The sequence below is a fragment of the Ctenocephalides felis genome, unplaced genomic scaffold (genome assembly GCF_003426905.1).
Source record: "Ctenocephalides felis isolate EL2017-DRISC unplaced genomic scaffold, ASM342690v1 CF-g0.4_SCAFFOLD_03571, whole genome shotgun sequence".
NCBI lineage: Eukaryota > Metazoa > Arthropoda > Insecta > Siphonaptera > Pulicidae > Ctenocephalides > Ctenocephalides felis.
In genome coordinates this window covers 61,100,002-61,120,066 of record NW_020539725.1, presented here as the reverse complement: position 1 = coordinate 61,120,066, position 20,065 = coordinate 61,100,002, and the positions used below count along the sequence as shown (strand labels likewise).

The 20,065-nt window shown below is 28.4% G+C and overlaps 3 protein-coding genes across 5 annotated transcripts in view; 1 reads left to right on the top strand and 2 right to left on the bottom strand.

Moving 5' to 3' along the window:
* Positions 1-350: 350 nt before the first annotated feature.
* On the top strand, positions 351-12,682 carry LOC113386429 (ureidoglycolate dehydrogenase (NAD(+))-like). The gene is made up of 5 exons (XM_026624210.1): positions 351-615; positions 4,352-4,579; positions 6,642-6,803; positions 9,135-9,330; positions 12,358-12,682. Exons 1-5 carry the CDS (start codon positions 351-353, stop codon positions 12,680-12,682), a joined length of 1,176 nt encoding a protein of 391 aa, XP_026479995.1.
* Positions 12,683-14,880: 2,198 nt separating this feature from the next.
* On the bottom strand, positions 14,881-15,929 carry LOC113386428 (ribosome biogenesis protein slx9). Its single transcript, XM_026624209.1, has 3 exons — positions 15,803-15,929; positions 15,217-15,626; positions 14,881-15,128 (listed from the first exon to the last, which is right to left on the bottom strand). The coding sequence occupies exons 2-3, from the start codon at positions 15,527-15,529 to the stop codon at positions 14,881-14,883; spliced, it is 561 nt and encodes a 186-aa protein (XP_026479994.1). The 5' UTR covers positions 15,530-15,626; positions 15,803-15,929.
* A 1,907-nt stretch (positions 15,930-17,836) lies between these two features.
* LOC113385038 (cell death-inducing p53-target protein 1) overlaps positions 17,837-20,065 on the bottom strand; it is a 19,418-nt gene continuing 17,189 nt past the window's right edge. For 2 of the 3 annotated variants that reach the window (XM_026622840.1, XM_026622841.1), the window contains exons 4-5: positions 19,312-19,413; positions 17,837-17,958 (exon numbers count right to left, since the gene is read on the bottom strand). In XM_026622840.1, coding sequence (XP_026478625.1) covers positions 17,952-17,958; positions 19,312-19,413 — 109 coding nt within the window. In that variant the 3' untranslated portion in view covers positions 17,837-17,951. Of the gene's footprint in view, positions 17,959-19,155; positions 19,414-20,065 lie in introns of those variants that run through there. The other variant, XM_026622842.1, reaches the window with a different exon arrangement.

Below are 20,065 nucleotides of genomic sequence, written 5' to 3'. Positions count from 1 at the left end.
ACAATTGAGAGGGGGTGTCATCCCCCCGGGGGGTGATGGCGCAACCCGAATTGTTTTCACTTTTGAACTTGAGGGTAAGATGAACATAATTCCAAAATTTCATTCAATTCGGAGCACAGTAAAAAATTCAGAGGTTATACCCTTTTTTCCTCTCCGTTTACTGCACTAATTGTGTTAAGGTTATACCAATATGATTACAAAGTTCGATCAACTATTTCCACCCAGCAAGCTTCCCGAGGAGGAACAAAAGCCACATATTTTTTATTTAAATAAAATTAAACTTTTGACATTTTTGACATTTATTATTTTCATTATTTTCTTATTTATTTATATTATTATTTTCAGTTAAAATGAAATTCAACGAATCGTCCCGTTTGCTCCGGAACAAAAACATCCTGAAAGCGAGCAGACGTCTCTATAGCACCTGCAAAAAAAGCGACAATAAAAAATCTAAGGACGGTTGTAAGGTCAATCATGAGGATTTGAGGTGCTGCAAGGACGATTCTAAAAGGTTCATCAAGGAGTGCCTTATAAAGGCTAAGGCTTGCGATAAAAACGCCGACCAACAAGCCGCTCTTTTGATCGCTGCTGATTTGAGAGGCCATTACAGCCACGGTAATAATTGATACAGGGATAAATAATAATGGAACCCAAAATTGTATTTTATTTTTTAAGTAAAAGTTCTTTAGGCGCGACATGGGTGTAAATCCGTACAAATGCAACGGAAATTGTTACGCCAACGTGAAGTGAGAGTCATTCGCTCTCGATGATATAATTTCTATACGGGACTTTATACGTGCGTACGTCACCGAAAGCATGAAGCATATTGTTCAAATTTCCTGTGTCATGTCAAAACTTTTGAAGATTAAATATGTAGTAGTATAAATTGTGAGTTAATAAAAATGTCAGGATCGTAGGAATATTTTATCCCGTCCCCCATAAATAATTGTAGTGCAAATAATGAAACATATGAAAAATCTGCGCTGCATAATAAATGTAAGTTTATTGAAATAATTTTTATTATTCGAGTTTTTCGAGGTTACTATATACCTTTGAGGTTATAACTATTATAATATTTTTACAAAAGACATATTACAGTTGCCAGCGAAATAGTCAAAACAAACAAGCCTCACAAACATATTTCAATTGATTGACTGTGTGTAGGGCTTGATAAATAAAACAAATATAAAAGTATGGCTTCAATTTTTTAGGCAGGTCCTTTTTTATTTTCTAAGTTGATATTTAGTTTGCTCGTCAGTAGAGTCTTTTTTTATCATCTAATAGATATTTAATTTGCTCGTCAGTAAAGTCCTTTCTTTATTTTTTAAATTGCTAATTTAAATGCTCGTCAGTAGAGACCTTTTCCTATTTTCTAGGTTTTTTTATAATTTGCTCGTCAGTAAAGTCCTTTCTTTATTTTCTAAGTCAATAATTAATTTGCTCGTCAGTAAAGTCCTTTTTTTATTTTCTAAGTTGTCAATTAATTTGCTCGTCAGTAGAGTCCTTTTTCTATTTTCTAGATTGATATTTAATTTGCTTGTCAGTAGAGTCCTTTTTTATTTTCTGAATCGACATTTAAATTTGCTCATCAGTAGAGTCCTTTTTCTATTTTCTGAATCGACATTTAAATTTGCTCATCAGTAGAGTCCTTTTTCTATTTTCTAAGTCAATAATTAATTTGCTCGTCAGTAGAGTCCTTTTTTCTATTTTCTAGATTGATATTAATTTGCTTGTCAGTAGAGTTCTTTTTCTATTTTTTGGATTGATATTTAATTTGCTTGTCAGTAGAGTTCTTTTTATTTTCTAAATCGACATTTATTTTCTCGTCAGTAGAGTCCTTTTTTAATTTTCTGAATCGACATTTAAATTTGCTCATCAGTAGAGTCCTTTTTCTATTTTCTAGATTCATATATGATTCGCTCGTCAGTAGAGTCCCTTCTTCATCATCAAAATCAATAATTAATTTGCTCGTCAGTAGAGTTCTTTTTTTTCTATTTTCTAAATTCAATTTAATTTGTTCGTCAGTAGAGTTCTTTCTTCGTCATTCAAATTGTTATACAATTTTATACTACTTTTATACTAAAAAATTGTTGATTTGCTAGTCAGTAGAGTCCTTTTTATATTTCCTAGATCCATGTTAAGTGTGCTCGTCAGTGGAGTCCTTTATTTATCATCTAGGAATTTGCTCGGTAGTAGATTTCTTTTATACCAAAAATTGGTTAATTTGCTCGTCAGTAGAGTTCTTTCTTTATCATGAAAGTTGACCTTCAATTTGTTTGTCAGTAGAGTTCTTTGTTTATCATCTAAGTTGACCTTTAATTTGCTCGTCAGTAGAGTTCTTTTTTTATTTGCTCATGAGTAAATTTCCTATTTTTAAATATTTTTAAATGGCTCTTCAGTAGCGTTTTTCTATTAGAATTGTTATTTGCTCGTCAGTAGAGTCTCTTTGTTCCATTTTTAGTTTGCTCGTCAGTAGAGTCCCTTTTTTGTTTTATTCTTCAGTAGATTCGTTTTTGCTTTCATTGTTTGTTTGCTCGTCAGTAGAGTTCCATTGTTCTTTAATTTTTAGTTTGCTCGTCAGTAGATTCCCTTTTTAATTTTAATTTTATTTTGCTCGTGAATAGAATTTCTTTTATAATTTTACAATTAATTTGAACGTCAGTGCTGTCCTTTTTTGCTTCAAAATTTAAGTGGCTCATAATTAGAGTCCTATTTCTCCTCGCCTAGATATTTTAATTTGCTTGTCCGTAGAGTCCCTTTCTCCTACTATTTTTACTTTGCTCGATTTTTACTTTCTCAAAATGCCATTTAAATTGCCTATCAGTAGAGTTCTTTTTATTTTCAAGTTGTTTTTAAGTTGCTCGTCAGTACAGTTCCTTTACATTATTTTGAAAACCAATTTGTTCGTTAGTAGAGTTCCTTCTTATCTTCTGAATTGTTTTTTAATTTGCCCGTCAGTAGAGTTCTTTTTTATGAGTTTAAAAATTAATTAGATCGTCAGTAGAGTCCATTTTTTATCACCTAAGTTGTTTTTAAATCTGCTCGTCAGTAGAGTCCTTTTATACTAAAAAAATGTTGATTTGCTCATCAGTAGAGTCCTTTTTATATTTTCTAGATCCATGTTAATTTGCTCGTCAGTAGAGTCCTTTCTTCATTATGAAAGTTGACCTTTAATTTGCTCGTCAGTAGAGTCCTTTCTCCATTATAAAAGTTAATCTTAAATTTGCTTGTCAGTAGAGTCCTTTTTTCTACCTTCTAGTTAGTCACACGATGTATTTATTTTTACTTAACTTAAATTTGTTACTTTGTACAGTAGCAAATAAGTTTTACTTCAATCGCGTGTGATCCTTACGCGCACTCTTTTTAACTTCCCGTAGGGTAAGTTATAGTAATCGCAAAAAAATCGAAAATGAAAATTTTTGCATTTCTCGACGTTTCAAAGGTTTCTGAATATTTTGGCATACCTTAGAAAAAAATGGATGTATGTGTGTGTGTGTGTGTGTGTATGTATGTACTTGTGTGTATGTATGTGCGGATACAAATTTTCGTCGACGATTTCGGGAACAGGGATCAACCGATTTGAATAATTCAAAAAGCATTCGATTCGTATTGATAAGGAGACGTGCTGATTAGTTTATGGCGAAGGCAGGTCCAGCCGTTCCAGAGATACGGGGCAAAAGGTGCCGAAAATGGTACCTCAGTTTTTAGGAGAACGGAGCGTCCGATTTTAATAATTCAAAAAACATTTGACTTGTATTGACAAGATGAAGAATTGATCATATTTTCATGGGGGCAGGTCAATCGGTTTCGGAGATCTAACGAAAAAAGTAAAAAAAAATGCCATTTGGCGGTCAAAAATGATCATTAGACATTAGACATATGCACATCAAATTATCAGATATTTTATAGAGATTTTAACAATAAGTATAATTTTGGTTTACATTCCTTTGGGTTCCGTACCAATGTTTACGCGTTAGACGTCGACGCAGCGCTTATGCGCTTTGATATTTCGTCTTTATGCAGTTAAAGCAGTACGATTGCTTTGAAAAAAAGTTCAGATCTTCCAAATATGTTAAAATAAAACAAATATTTTTTTTCAAAAAAAAAAAAAAAAATTAAAAAAATATTTTTTTTTTAATTTGTTTTTTTTCAAAAAAAAAGTAATTTTTGTCCATTTATAGTTTCTCAAAAATCTTATTTTTTCGAAGTAAATTTTTTTCAAAAATGTTAATTGTTTTCAAAAAAAATAATAATTTTTGTTACGGGAAGTTCCAGCAATTTGCCTTAAGGCACGATGCCCTAATTGCCTTAAGTCAGAATTCCACTTACAGCTAGTTTCTATTTTCTCTAGGTATGAATCGTCTCGAGATGTACCTCAACGAACTGGAAGCAGGAGTCTGCGACGGCCGAGCGGAGCCCCAAATTTTAAAAGAGACTCCCGCAGCGGCCTGGGTAGGCGGCTGCAATGCCCTTGGGGCTGTCACCGGAAACTTTTGTATGCAATTGGCCATTAAAAAGGCCGAGAAGGTCGGAATCGGATACGTTGTGGCCAAGGGAGGGTGTCATTACGGAATGGCTGGTAAGGGATAAGTAATTTTATGAAGTCAAATTTATTTTGCCGATTGTGATTAGTCTTAAATTTGCTCGTCAGTAGAGTTCCTTTTAATTTTTATGATATTTTGGATCGTCAGTAGTTTTCTTCTTCCTTTTTTTTAATTTTGCTCGTCAGTAGATTTCTTTTTCTTCTTATATATTAGTTTGAGCGTCAGTCGAGTCCCTTCTGGTTCTATTTTGCTCGTCAGTAGAGTCCCTTTTTCATTCCATTTCAATTTGAACTTCAGTAAAGTCCCCACAAGATTGAAGTTTCAAGAGTTCCTTTCTTTGTAGTTTGTTTATCAGTAGAGTCCCTTTTGTCCTCTCCAAAAAATTGATTATGCTTCTCATCAGAGTTTGTTTTCAGTAGTTTTCTTTTTCTTCAATTTTGATCGTCAGTAGAGTTCTTTTAAGTCTATTTTGCTCGTTAGTAGAGTCCCTTTTTCATTCCATTTGAAATCCCCAAAATTGAAGTCGAGTTCCTTTCTGCTTTGATTTTAGTTTAGTCATCAGTAGAGTCCCTCATGTCCTCTCCAGAAAATTGATTTTGCTCGTCATCAGAGTTTGTTTTACTGATTTTTCTAATTTGCTCGTCAGTAGAATCCCTTTTGGGTTTTTTGAGCTCGCCAAAAGACGTTTTTTTGAAGTAAAACTTTTTTAGGCGCAACTAGGGTGTAAATGCAACGGAAATGAGTTACGGCTAGGTCGTGTGCCAATGATTCGTCATTCGCTCTCGATGATATCATTTCTATACGGGTCGATTGTGATTAGTCGTCGTGTATGGGAATAGAGATCTGTCGTTGTATCAACGAGAAAATCGGCATAGATAAATAAACATTTTAAAGTTACATCGCAGTACAAATCTTGATTTAATTTAAAACGCCTGAATCAAAATAATATTTTATCTCGTTCCTTGAATATAATAAAACAAATTTTTTATTGCCGTGTACTAAACGTAAGTTTATTGATTAGAAATTATTTCTATATTATTCGTAAGTACTTTCTATAAATCTTTGAAGTCCCTTTTAATTTTCTAGGTTGCTTTTTAATTTGCTCGTCAGTAGAGTTCTTTCTCAAAATGCCATTTAAATTGCCTATCAGTAGAGTTATTTTTATCTTCAAGTTGTTTTTAAGTTGCTCGTCAGTATAGTTCCTTTTCATGATTTTGAGAATCAATTTGTTCGTTAGTAGAGTTCCTTCTTATCTTCTGAATTGTTTTTCAATTTGCCCGCCAGTACAGTTCTTTTTTATGAGTTTCAAAATTAATTAGATCGTCAGTAGAGTCCCTTTTTTATCACCTAAGTTGTTTTTAAATCTGCTCGTCAGTAGAGTCCTTTTTTATTTTCATATATTGCAAAGTACATTTCCTCGCCTTTTCTTATTAGAGCAAAAGCTAGGAAATTATTAAAAAGACTCTACTGACGAGCAAAAGCTAGAAAATTAACAAAAAGGACTCTAATGACGTGTTAAAGCTAAAATATATAAAAAGGGACTTTACTGACGAGCGAATGATAGAAAATTAATAAAAAGACTCTACTGACGAGCAAAAACTAGAAAATTAATAAAAGGACTCTGCTGACGAGCAAACTAATCTAGAATTAAAAAAGGGACTCTACTGACAAGCCAACTACGTAAGTTTATTGATTAGAAATTATTTCTATATTATTCGCAGTTTCTATAAATCTTTGAAGTTATCAAAATGAAAAATATTTTTTAGGCAAGACAGATATTACAGCTGTTTAAATAATGAGATTATATCGCCAGCGAAAAAATAAAAAAAAATACAAACAGTCATTGAATGTATGTTAATTTTAGTTACATAAAGTTCTTCAAACACAATTATTACATGATGAGTGAAGTTGCGAAAACAATATTTGTTTAGACGTTGTTTAATATAATCCACTGTGTGAACGAATGTTATAGAATTTATTAATCAGCAATTACTTCATTTCTCATTTCTAAATGCTAATTACAATGACAAACCGATTGTGCTGTTTAGTTGGCCAGGATGTTTTTTGGTTTTAATTGTTAAAAATATATGTGTTTAGGTTATTACACCCTCCAGGCAGTAGAAAAGGGCCTGATTGGATACAGTTCTACAAATACTTCCCCTTTGGTGGCACCGACAAGGAGCAAACAAGCGTGTTTGGGAACAAATCCACTTTCTATTGGAATGCCATCGAGTATTAAAGAAGATTATTATTTATTAGGTACGAATATATTTATATATATATATATATATATATATATATATATATATACTAGCTCACCCGGAAAACGTTATTTTGCCATAAAATGTTTAGTACGAAAATAACTAACTGATTGCAAATATAGTGGATAAGTGAAAGGAGCAGCTAACAAAAAATATATGAATAGTTTACACACTGCAAAGCACTCGACATTTAAATATCCCTTAATAATAGTCTTTGCAAGAGCCAAAATCTAATTTGAAACTGATTCTATTTAAATTGAATTGGCTCATTTAAAGATTCAAGATTTTTATATATTATTATCGCGCTTTTCATTAATTCATTAATTTTCGAAAAAAAATTAAGAGAGAGGACAATTTAACAGTTTTGCTATAGATTTGTATGGTACCGATACTTTCCTACCAAAAACTGTTATATCTTTAGATTTTAATATTCAATTTCTCTATTTTTTTTTAAATTGCTCTTTATGCAAACCATTTACCAATTCTGTACTGTTTGGCGCATCGGGAAATATTTAATAAAACCCTTGATAAAAAAAATAGTATTTTTTAGATAAAATTTATAATTTATCATAAGACCAGGAAATATAATTTAAAATTCAGTAAAAAAACAATCACGGACTAGCTATTATAAAATAAAGATTTGTGGAAGGAGGGTGAAAATTTAGAGTTGTGGACTTTTTTTTAATTCCGCATTCTGAAAATTAAAATTTAAAAAAATGATTCCAGAATTTAAAAAAAAGTTAAGGGTGACCCATGACATAAAAATAGTATTTTGAAGTAAAAAGAATTACAATAAAAAATTGACCTCATAATTAAAAAAATGTGTTTGGGTTGTGGACAACCCTTAATAAGAATAAATAGTTTTTTAAAGTAACATTTAACCATTATCTTAGCTAAAATTGTGTCAAATAAAGGTCAAATTAAAAGTAGAAGAAAATTGATTCCAAAATTTAAAAAATAGGTATGATCAACCCTTGATAAAAATAAAAAGTTTTATGTATTTTTCGATTTTAAATTATAAAAAGTTAGAATAAAGAAATTTGGTGTCAAAATTAAAAGGAAAACGTTAGGTGTGTAAACTACCCTTAATAAAAATAAATAGTATTTTGGAGTAAAGACAGTTGTATGTATTTTTCAATTCAGCATTAAAAAAATTACAATAAAAAAATTACCTCAAAATTGAAAAAGTGGTTAGTGTTAACTAACCCTTAATAAGAATAAATAATTTTTTAAAGTAACATTATCTTAGCTAAAATTATGTGGAATAAAGGTCAAATCAAAACTAAATGAAAATTGATTCCAAAATTTATAAAAATAAGGGTAGACAACCCTTGATGAAAAATAGTTTTTCTAAGTAAAGAGTGTTCTATGTATTTTTCGATTTTAAATTATAAAAAGTTAGAATAAAGGAATTTGGTCCCAAAATTTAAAAAAAATGTTAGGGGTAAACAACGCTTAATAAAAATAAATTATTTTTTAAAGCAATATTTAACCATTTTTATATACTCAAAGAAAATCTTAACTAGAACTATGTCAAATAAAGGTCAAATTAAAGTTAAAAGAAAATTGATTCACAAAATTAAAAAAATAAGGGTGGACAACCCTTGATAAAAAATATAGTTTTTCTAAGTAAAGAGAGTTTTATGCATATTTCAATTTCAATTTATAAAAAATTAAATAAATAAAATTAGTCAAAAAATTAACAAAAAAACATGTTAGGAGTGAACAACCCTTGACAAAAAAGAGTATTTAGGAGTAAAAAGAATTGTATGTATTTTTCAATTCCGCAATTTGTAATTAAAAAAATTACAATAAACAACAAATTGAACTCATATTTGCATAAATGTGTTAGGGTTGGACAACCCTTAATAATAATAAATTGTATTTAAAGAAAAAAAATGAGTTTTTTCATCAAGCTCAAAAATCTGAACTACAACTATGTCAAAAATATTTAATAAAAATTGAATAAAAATAAATAGATAAAAATTGATAGAATTGCTGAAATAGCCATAAAAAATAGGGGTTGGTGATAAAAAATTAAAAATTTAGGGTTGTATGTATTTTTTAATGCCACATTATAGAAGAATAAAAACAAAAAAATACGTCCAAAAATTACAAAAATAAATTTAAGAGTAAAAAAGCCTTATCACTTAGGGGTATGACAAATAGACAGTTACCGATTCTTAGGCCTACTGAATACATATATAAAATTCAATAAAATCGGTAAAGCCGTTTCGGACGAGTACGGGAACAAACTTTGTGACACGAGAATTTTATATATAAGAATATATATATACCGTCTTATATCAATATCGATATGGCCCTGCAGGCCCTCAACAAATGGCCGATACCCGATACTTAGGCTGGGCCTTAGGGCCAGATGGCCAACCTACTGCAGACCCAGCTGTTGGCTACAAAAATGGCATTCTGATGCCTTTGGGAGGCGCTGAAGAAACATCTGGTTATAAAGGATACGGTTTAGCGTGCATGGTCGAGGCTTTAGGATCTATGCTATCAGGATCACAGTAAGAAGAACTTTTACTTTTTTATCACCGACCCCTATTTTTTCATAGCTATTTCTGCAATTCTATCATTTTTGAAGTAAAACTTCTTCAAAAAATTCAAACTCCTCAAATCATTTGGAATGTTTGACCAAATTATAAATGTTCCTGTTGACGTTGATAATATGGTTAATTTATTACCTCGTAATATTGATGATTATCATTGCATTAACGTTCACATAAAAAAGAAAATGATTCATAGATCAAGCTATGTGCAGGGCTTGATAAAAAAAAAAACAAATATAAAAGTATGGCTTCAATTTTTTAGGCAAGACAGATATTACAGCTGTTCAAGGAATGAGATTATATCGTCAGCGAGAAAGTAAAAAAATACAAACAGTAAATGAATGTATGTTAATTTTAATTACACGAAGTTCTTCAAACACAATTTTTACAGGATGAGTTAATTTGCAAAAACAATATTTGTTTAGGCGTTGTTTAACATAATCCACTGTATTATAGAATTTATTAATCAGCAATTACTTTAAACCGATCAAGTCATATTTCAAGTATGACTTTGATTACATATTATTGTTTGTAAATATTATACATATTTTTATTGTAATCATAAATATATAATTCATAATTTATCATTATATAAATGTGTATAATGATTGACGACATTAATAAATGCGTGCATCATTATTCAAAATTTTTATATGATGTATTTATTTTCACTCAACTTAAATTTGCTACAATATAATTGCAAATAAGTTTTACTTCAATCGCGTGTGATCCTTACGCGCACTCTTTTTTTTAATGTGGAATTAACAAAATACATACAACTGTCTTTACTCATCAAGGGTAGTTTACACCTAACATTTTTTTAAAAATTTTTGACCAATTTTCTTTATTTTAATTGTCTATAATTTGAAATTGAAAAGTACATAGGACTTTTTTCACATCGAAAAACTATTTATTTTTATCAAGGGTTGTTCACCCCTATTTTTTTTAAATATTAGAATCAATTTTCATTTAGTTTTAATTTGACCTTTATATGACATAATTTTAGCTAACAATAAGATAATGGTTAAATGTTGCTTTAAAATACAATTTATTATTATTAAGGGTAGACCAATCCTAATACTTTTTTCCAATTTTGGGGTCAACTTTTTTTATTTTAATTTTTTTAATGTGGAATTAACAAAATACATACAACTGTCTTTACTCACAAATACTATTTATTTTTATCAAGAGTTGCTCACCCCTAACATTTTTTTTAAATTTGTTGACCAATTTTCTTTATTTTAATTTTTAATAATTTAAAATCGAAAAATACATAGAACACTCTTTACTTTGTAAAACTATTTATTTTTATCAAGGGTTGTTCACCCCTATTTTTTTTAAATTTTAGAATCATTTAGTTTTGATTTGATCTTTATATGACATAATTTTAGCTAAAATAAGATAATGGTTAAATGTTGCTTTAAAAAACTATTTATTATTATTAAGGGTTGTCCAACCCTAACACATTTTTTCAATTTTGAGGTAATTTTTTTAATGCGGTTTTGAAAAATACAAACAATTATTTTTACTTCTAAGTACTATTTTATTATCAAGGGTGGTCCACGCTTAAAAAAGTTTTTAAAAAAATCTGGAATCAATTTTTTTAAATTTTAATTTTCATAATGCGGAATTAAAAAAAAGCACACAACTCTAAATTTTTACCCTCCTTCCACAAATCTTTATTTTATAATAGTCAGTGATTGTTTTTTTTTACTGAATATTAAATTACATTTCCTGACTTTATGATAAATCATGAATTTTATTTAAAAAATACATTTTTTTATCAAGCCCCTCCCATTTTTTCATTGTAAAATATTTTCCGATGCGCACAAACTGTACATAAATGAAAAATAGTTTGCATAAATGTTATTTTTTTTACTTTTCTTTAAATAACTTTTAGTTTTTTTTTGGAACATAGAGGGTAATTACTAGGGTTTGTCGGTTTTCAAAAACCGCTTTTTGGCGAAAATAATGGAATTCGAAAACCGGTTTTTTAGTGAAAAAAGTCGGTTTTTACTGTATAAATGGAAAATGACAAATATAGCCAAATGTAAAAGATAGATGGAAGCGTTTTGATTCTTGAAATTGTATCGGTTTAATAGCATTTGGTATCTTATCAGTCTGCAATGGTTCCCAGAAATTGTATATATTAATTACGATTTTTATAACAATGTATATATTAATTTAAATAAGTGTGACTTCTTTTTGAAGAATTAACTTCCTCTACTCAAACTTGAAAAAAGTGTTTTAAACCCTAGAAGTCACAAATTAAAGAACAAAAAACTTAGAATTATTATATCAGGCTTTAAAAACAATTAAGCATAATTTGGTCGCAAATATGAGAGTATTTTCTATTTCAGGAATTATTGTGAGTAAACAAAGGACACGTCTAAGTAGCAATTCGATAGATGTCTTGTAATCATATTTTATTAAACAAAAAAATTATTTTTTCAAAATTAATTAATTAAACTTGTTCGGAACAGACAATACCCGAGTTAAGCTTAATTGTTTTTAAAACTAAAATTGACATTAACAAGTATGTAACAACATGTATCTAATATTTTTTATTTTTTTTAATTTAATGACTGTTTTTTATTTAAAAATGTAATATTTTAATTTATTCGAAAACTTTCCTTTCACTATCATAAACACACTTTTATTCTTATATGTGAAAATGATGCATGAATAACGAATAATTATTTTCAAAGTTATTTAATCAAGATAAACTATTATTTTTTAGTTCTACTAATTAAAATTAAAATAATTTTGTTTACTATCCATAAAATTGAACAATAAATAAATTCAGTCAAATTCTGCTCTAAATCACACTAGATTTGTGGATAAATTACAGAATATTCGAGCAAAAATTTATTTTTTATATAAAATTCGAAAACCGGTTTTTTAGTAAAATTAAAATTCGAAAACCGGTTTTCTGAAATGTCGGTTTTTGTATAAACCCTAATAATTACTGTTTTTTTTTTCTAGATTTGGTTCAAGAATCCGCAAACTGTCCTCCACCGACAAGCCCTCCGATTTGGGTATGACCTTCATGGCAATAAGTCCGGATTTTTTTGCCCCAGATTTCAAAGAAAGAGTTTCGAGTTTTTTGTGTATGTTGAGAAGTCTGAAACCGGTTGATAATTGTAAACCGGTTTTGATAGCAGGTGATGCCGAAAGGGCAGCTATGGCCAAGGCTAAGAAGGAAGGGGGCTTGTATTATGTAAAAAATCAAATTGAAACTTGCAAAAGACTTAGTGAGAAGTATAAAGTTAAGATGATTGAGCAGTATATGAGGAAGGATACGAAATAACGGTGGAAAGATGAAAATTGTATGAAAATTTATTAAAAGTTTTGTTTGGTGTTGAGATTGGTATTTTATTAACTTCCCATAGGGTTGTTATAGTGATGGGCCGAAAATCGAAAATGAAAATTTTTGCATTTTTCGACGTTTTGAAGGTTTCTGAACATTTTACTGACATACCCTTTTTAGAACCCCTTTTTCTAAATCTAATTTTAATTTGCTTGTCAGTAGAGTCCCTTTCTCTAAATCTAATTTTAATTTGCTTGTCAGTAGAGTTCCTTTTTATTAAAGTTTACTTTGTTCTTTAATTTACTGCCCAGTAGAGTCCTTTTTTATCATTATTAACTTCCCGTAAGATAAGTTACAGTAATTGAAAAAAAAAACAAAATTGAAAACTTTTGCATTCCTTCACGTTTTAAAGGTTTCTGAACATTTTAAGGCATACCTCAAAAACTAAATCGATGTGTGTGATTTGTATGTCCGTATTTTTAGTATTAAAAAATGGACTCTACTGACGAGCAAACTAATCTAGAATTAAAAAAGGGACTCTACTGACGAGCAAACTAATCTAATATTAAAAATGGGACTCTACTGACGAGCAAACTAATCTAGAATTAAAAAGGGACTCTGCTGACAAGCAAACTTAATCTAGAATTAAAAAATGGATTCTACTGACGAGCAAAAGTTAAAATATATAAAAGGGGACTTTACTGACGAGCAGACGAGTAGTTCAGTTTGCTTGTCAGTTTATATAATGCAAAATATAGTTTGTCAGTAGAGTCCTTTTTATTTTCATGTCTGGTAAAATACAGTTGATGATGAAAAATACTAAATTCAAAAAATTCGAAAAATTACCCAGGCTAAGCGCAGTCTAAGCGCCATTCTGGTACAAATGTTTTCGCAAGTGCGTTTAGACTGTTTATGTTGGTGCAATTTTCCAATTTTGTGAAAATTATTGAAAAATGTGAAAATGCCGCCAAGCTAAGCACAGTATAAGTGAAAATGTCGCACAGAATTATTAGCAAATGCGTTCAGTTTTGTGTAAATTTGGCAACTATTTTTTTTTTTGAAATTGAATTTGAAATGAAATGACGATTGTTAATGTTCTGGAGATGATAAATTGATTTATTTATAATTAACTTTCCGTAGGGTAAGTCATAGTAATCGCAAAAAAATCGAAAATGAAAATTTTTATATATCTTTATTACGTTTCAAAGGTTTCTGAATATGTTGGCATACCTTAGAGAAAATTGATGTATGTGTGTGTGTGCGTACATGTGTGTGTGTTCGGATACAAATTTTCGTCGACGATTTCGGGAACACGGATGAAGCAATTTGAATAATTCAAAAAGCATTCGATTCGTATTGATAAGGAGACGTGCCGATTAGTTTTTGTCAAGCGCAGGTCTAGCCGTTCCGAAGATACGGGGCAAAAAGTGCCAAAAACGGTAACTCAGTTTTTAAGAGAACGGAGCATCCGATTTGAATAATTCAAAAAACATTTTGCTTGTATTGACAAGATGAAGAATCGATAAAATTTTCATGATGGTAGGTCTAACGGTTTCGGAGATATGGAGGAAAAAGTAAAAAAAATGAGCCATTTGGCGGTCAAAAATGATCATTAGACATATGCACATCAAATTATCAGATATTTTATAGAGATTTTAATAATAAGTATAAATTTTGTTTACATTCCTAAGGGTTCCGTACCAGTATTTAGCCGTTAGACGACGACGCGGCGCTTAGATATTTAGTCTCTAAGCATTTAAAGCAGTACGATTGCTTTGAAAAAAAGTTCAGAATTTCCAAAAAATTTAAAAATAAATTTTTCAACAAAAAGTACGTTTTTGTCAAAAATCTATTTTTTCAGAGTAAATTTTTTTCAAAAATGTTAATCTTTTCAAAAAAAAAATAATTTTTGGTACGGGAAGTTCCAGCAATTTGCCTTAAGGCACGATGCCATGCGCCCCACTAGTTTTATGTTTATTCTCTGCATCAAAGTTTTCTCCTAAAATCTTAAACTAATTTTGAAACTTAAAATGTATTGTACAAATCACATTGATTAGTTTTTAATGTAAAGCAAAAACTTTATTATGAAATAAATTTGATTAACAAAATTTTTGCTTTATTTCAGTTAAATTGCTATGTACAAGTATCATATATATATATATATATATATATATATATATTTATATATATAAATATATTTAATTATTTTGCATCAACGTAGCTTGTATATGTGCTGCAATAACCTCTTGAGGATTCTTTTTGAATTCAGGATGATCCATCAGTCGTTTGAATAAATTTTTATCAGCTTTATTTTGTTTTTGCCTTGTATATGTTTTCTGTATTGCTTTTTGTTTGGGTGCATTTAAATTTTTAGTAACTGGTGCATCTTTTGGCTTCAATAAAGACTTTAAACTTGGAAGAGCATCGTGCAGCTCAACTAAATTACCTAAAAATATACAAACAGATAAGTAAATATATACATAAATATATATATACATATATATATATATATATATATATATTTCAATTATCACCTGATATAGCTTTTTTCAATTTCCTATTCTTCTTCCTAGAATCGCTCCTGGATTTAATAGTAGTATCAATTTTATGCAAAAACAAATCATGCCTCAACTTCTGTTTGTCTTTTTTCGATAACTGTTTATCAATACCCATTTCTGATTTAAGAGACTTAAATGATTTAACACTTTTAGTGTCGATGTCCGATAAAGACTTTTTGAGTTGAGCGTAAGACATTGTGGAAGCATTTTCTGGTAAATTTGTAGAATGTGGGTTATCGTTTGAGGCTGCTTTGGCAGCTTTGTTACGGAGACGTCTTACTTTACCCATTTTGGTAAAAGATATAAATTAGTAAAAATTATTATTAAAATTTTAACCTATAAATGTGTGAATTATTTTATAGACACTATATATTTTCTTGGACAACCTGGAAATGTATTTAGTAGGGTTCAGAATTTATTTACAGATTTGTTTATATATAAATGCAAGTTTTATTTGCATGTGATAAAGATAAAATTAAATATCTGCAATTTTTAGGTTATGTAAAGTAAAATATACATTTTCAATATATTTAATGCGTTTATGGAGTAAACAAATACTTACGTTAATTAACACAAAGTATATCTACACTATTTTTGATTAAATAACGTTGGTTTTATCATTCTAAGTATTTTTATTTAATTTTTAATTATTTGTTTTGAATTTAAAATGAAGGCATGGTTTTATTTTGACAGCTGACTAATGCGACATCTGCGAGCAACACAAGAAATACTTGAAAACCGTTATTTTCAAATTTGAATATTAATTTTTGTAAAATTTTCTGTATTTTATTTATAAATTTATAAAATAAATTTATAATATAATATATTTATATATATAATATAGTATACTTATATATATAGTATAATATATATATATATATATATATATATATATAATATTTATAATATAATATATATAATTAATAATCCCTTCTAGTATATCAAAATAAAATCCTTTATTAATATATTAAAATAAAATACACGTATTTTCAAACCTTTCGCTTGGTTACATACAAATATACATAAAATAATGCTTATTGCATTATAAAATAAAACAATACAATTTTAAAAATATAATAAGTATTTATCCAATTTGTGCAGTTGACAAAACGTATTTTATATATATAATATAACTTTTATATTTTAAATTTCAAGCTTATGGTGTAACATTTAAATGTAAATAATTATTGCATATTGTGCGTTAAATAACAATTAAATTTTTAGAATAAAAGTTCATTAAACTGTAAATTGAATGGCATTGATTAAATTTTTTATAGAATTATTGGTCCAAATGTAATTTTTTGTATATGGCAGAGGTACACGTAGATAAATATAAAAATAACATCAAATTTTATTTAATATTTTTGCCAACGTTTTAGTACAAAGATTTAAAACATAGAAATTTGTTTAGGTGTACAACTTTGCTTCTGCCCTTTTTGCAATACAAGTTCTTTACAATAAAGGCGTAAGCAAAGTTGTATGCTTTCAAATGCTTTTTAAAGTATACCGAGTTAGTGTAGAGCATAATGATGTTAGATAAATTTGTTGATTATTTAATTTTAAACAAATTTACCAAATACATTGTTTATATTAAATAAATGGTTTAGAAGTTATGGGCATTTCTATTACATCAGTGCAACACTTTGAGTATATAGTGTACAACTTTGCTTCCGCCGTTTTTATTAAGCGAGTTCTTTAGAATAATGGCGTAAGCAAAGTTGTAAATTTTCAAATGCGTTTTAAAGTATACCAAGTTGCTTTAGGGCTTAATGATGTTAGACAAACTTGTTAACTATTTAATTTGAAATAAATTTCCCAAATATATCGTTTACATTAAACGAATGGTTTAGAAGTTACAAGCGATAAAGTAAAAATATGCTCTTGGTATACCTAATTCCAAAGCAAGATTTCCCTACAAAACACTATGTAAAAATTCTTTGTAAACCTTCAGTTTGTTTGGAAACTAGTATACTATATGCACAGATTATTTGTTAGGTTTCAATTGCAATTTTAAAGTATACCGAGTTGCTTTAGAGTCATTTGTTGTTAGAAACGTTTTTAGATCGATTAATTTTAAACAAATTCGCCGAATACATCATTTATATTAAACGAATGGTTTTAAAGTTATTACATATATAATATATAAGTGTATCCTCGCTTATTAAAACTTTAGATTACAACAAGGTTTTTTCACAAAACGTTTGTAAAAACATAAAATAAAATTATTAATACATGTTGTAATATATATTATGTTCTAATAAAGTATTTATAAATATAATATTTAATTTATAATGAATAAAAAAACTGTTGTTAAGTATTTCGTGATAATAATAGTTGATTTTTAATTAAGTATATATATATATATATATATATATATATATTATTTTATATATCTACAATATTAATATACAATTACCGATTTATATCATTATTAAATACAAAAGCCATTTAAATATTGCAAGTTATATGTAATAAAAAGGACATTTGCTCCTGCTTTAACACATAATAAATTTATCAATAATTAAATTAGTATACAAAAATATTATTTGCAAAAAACTAAGCGATATAAGTTTATTTTACCATACATATTTATATCTAAAAATATATTTATAAATCCAAATTATTTATAAGATCTTTTGCTGTACATATATTTTTCATTTCAGGCATTTTATTCAATCGATTTTAAATCATTCCGTTTGACATCATTCTTATCAGCGCCTGTATTTATATAAATGAAAATTATAATATATATATATATATATACATGTATATATATATATATATATATATATATATATATATATATTCAGTTAGTCACAACAAACCAGATGATGATGTACAAAATTATTTACGTGCAAAATGTTACATGAAATAAAAAAAAAAAGTTAAATCAGTTTTAGTTAATGAAATGATCAAAATGAATTATATATATAAGTTGAAAAAAAAGTAGTAAATCCACACCTCTTAAAAAATCTATTTGTATTTGCTGATATATGTAAATTGCCTTATCGATTCTGATTTGTTGTGATTTTATAAATCCAAGAAAAATTATACCATAATTCATTTAAGGGGCACAACTAGTGCAACCGCCTAAAAAAAATGTGATTTTTGGGAATTTATATTAAAAAAATTACTTTATCAATCATTTCAAAATTTTAGGAATATATTTATACATGTTTCAAGAATACATAGTAAAATTTTTGAAGAAAAAAATTAAATATTTTGTAAGTTATCGTCGATCTCCAACGGCCCTTCACTGCTGTAGTGGTTCCGGCCTTCTACGTGGATAAAATTTAAAAAACAAAAAATTCTCGTTAAACTAAATAATATTGTTTGTAAAATGACCTACGATGAAGAAAAAAATCAAAAACTGACAAAATGGCGGCGTTTTTTTAAAAAAAGTCGAATTTTACCCAAAATTTTGGTCGTTTTTGGACTGCCAAAATTCGATTTTTGGTCTGATAAAAAAATCGATGGTCCATTTTACGGAGCACTATATATAGAACATGTAAAAAAAAATTGATCATTTGTTTTTGAGTAATCGCTGCAGCAAATTCGGAAAATGCTGTTTCGAGAAAAACGCTTTCAAAGATAAAATGATCGTTATACTATATGCTATATAAATACTCTTTAAATGGCTCTGACTCAAAAACTATTTAAGATATCGATTTAAAATTTTGGTATGTTATTTTTAAAGGTATAACCTAACGAAATATGAAAAAATTGAAAATTCGATTTTTTGAAAATTTCACACTAGTTGTGCCCCTTGAAAAGCTTAAATATATTTAAATAAATTCACAGTAAAAAGAAATATCACCAAAATAACAATTTTTTAAAAAAATCCTTTTACCGAAATACCCAAAATCATAATTTCTATTATTTATATAATTTCTATTATCATTATTTTTATTATTATTAATTATTTATTATCGTGCCAATAGGTGCCAAAAAATCTCCAAATACAGTGAAGGGTTGCTCGATTGGTTAGTTAGTATACTTATAGGATGGATGCTTTAGTTCTTTAGTTCTTTAGAATCTTGTCCCCCAAAAGAAAGATTTGTTTCCATTTACCTTCTGTATCTTCCCAAATAAGTCTTGCAATTTGGGCATTTGTGATGCACGTCCATGCATTCGTCGATGCAGCAAGGAATTAGGCAGCAACCGAGCCAGCATCTGCAAAAATGCAGAAATCGATGAAAAATTGTTGAAAATTGATGATAAATTGATAATAGGACACTAGTCAATGTTGAACACTTTATGGTAATGAAATGTCTTGATAACCCAGTAGTCTGTTTACTAGATAAAAGTTACATAGTTCTCCCAGACACTTGTTAGACATAAAACTTTGTTTAGGTATACAACTTTGCTTCCGCCGCTTTTACAATGCGAGTTCTTTACAATAAAGGCGTAAGCAAAGTTGTATGCTTTAAAAAGCGTTTTAAAGTACACCAAGTTGCTGTAGAGTGTAATGATGTTAGACAACATCGTTAATGACTTGTTTTTACATAAATTTGTTCAAGACATCGTTTATATTAAACGTATGGTTTAGAAGTTACAAGCGATTAAGTAAAAATATGCACTACGTATACTGTATTCCAGAGCAAGATTTCACTACAAACACTATGCAGAAAATCTTTGAAAAAGTTCATTTTGTTTGGAAACTACTATACCTGATGTTCAGATTATTTGTTGCTTTTTGATTGTGATTTTAAAGTATACCGAGTTGCTTTAGAGTCGTTTTTTGTTAGAAACGTTTGTAGATTGATTAATTTTGAACAAATTCGCCATACTAAACGAATGGTTTTAAAGTTATGTTCATATATAT

Excerpts from the sequence above, each read along its gene's own strand:
- LOC113386428 (XM_026624209.1), bottom strand. The coding sequence starts at position 15,529 with ATGGGTAAAGTAAGACGTCTCCGTAACAAAGCTGCCAAAGCAGCCTCA. Across the intron at positions 15,129-15,216 it reads ATTGAAAAAAGCTATATCAG|GTAATTTAGTTGAGCTGCAC; the intron begins GTGATAATTGAA and ends GTATATTTTTAG.
- LOC113386429 (XM_026624210.1), top strand. The coding sequence starts at position 351 with ATGAAATTCAACGAATCGTCCCGTTTGCTCCGGAACAAAAACATCCTG. Across the intron at positions 616-4,351 it reads GAGAGGCCATTACAGCCACG|GTATGAATCGTCTCGAGATG; the intron begins GTAATAATTGAT and ends TATTTTCTCTAG. Across the intron at positions 6,804-9,134 it reads AGAAGATTATTATTTATTAG|GCCCTCAACAAATGGCCGAT; the intron begins GTACGAATATAT and ends ATGGCCCTGCAG.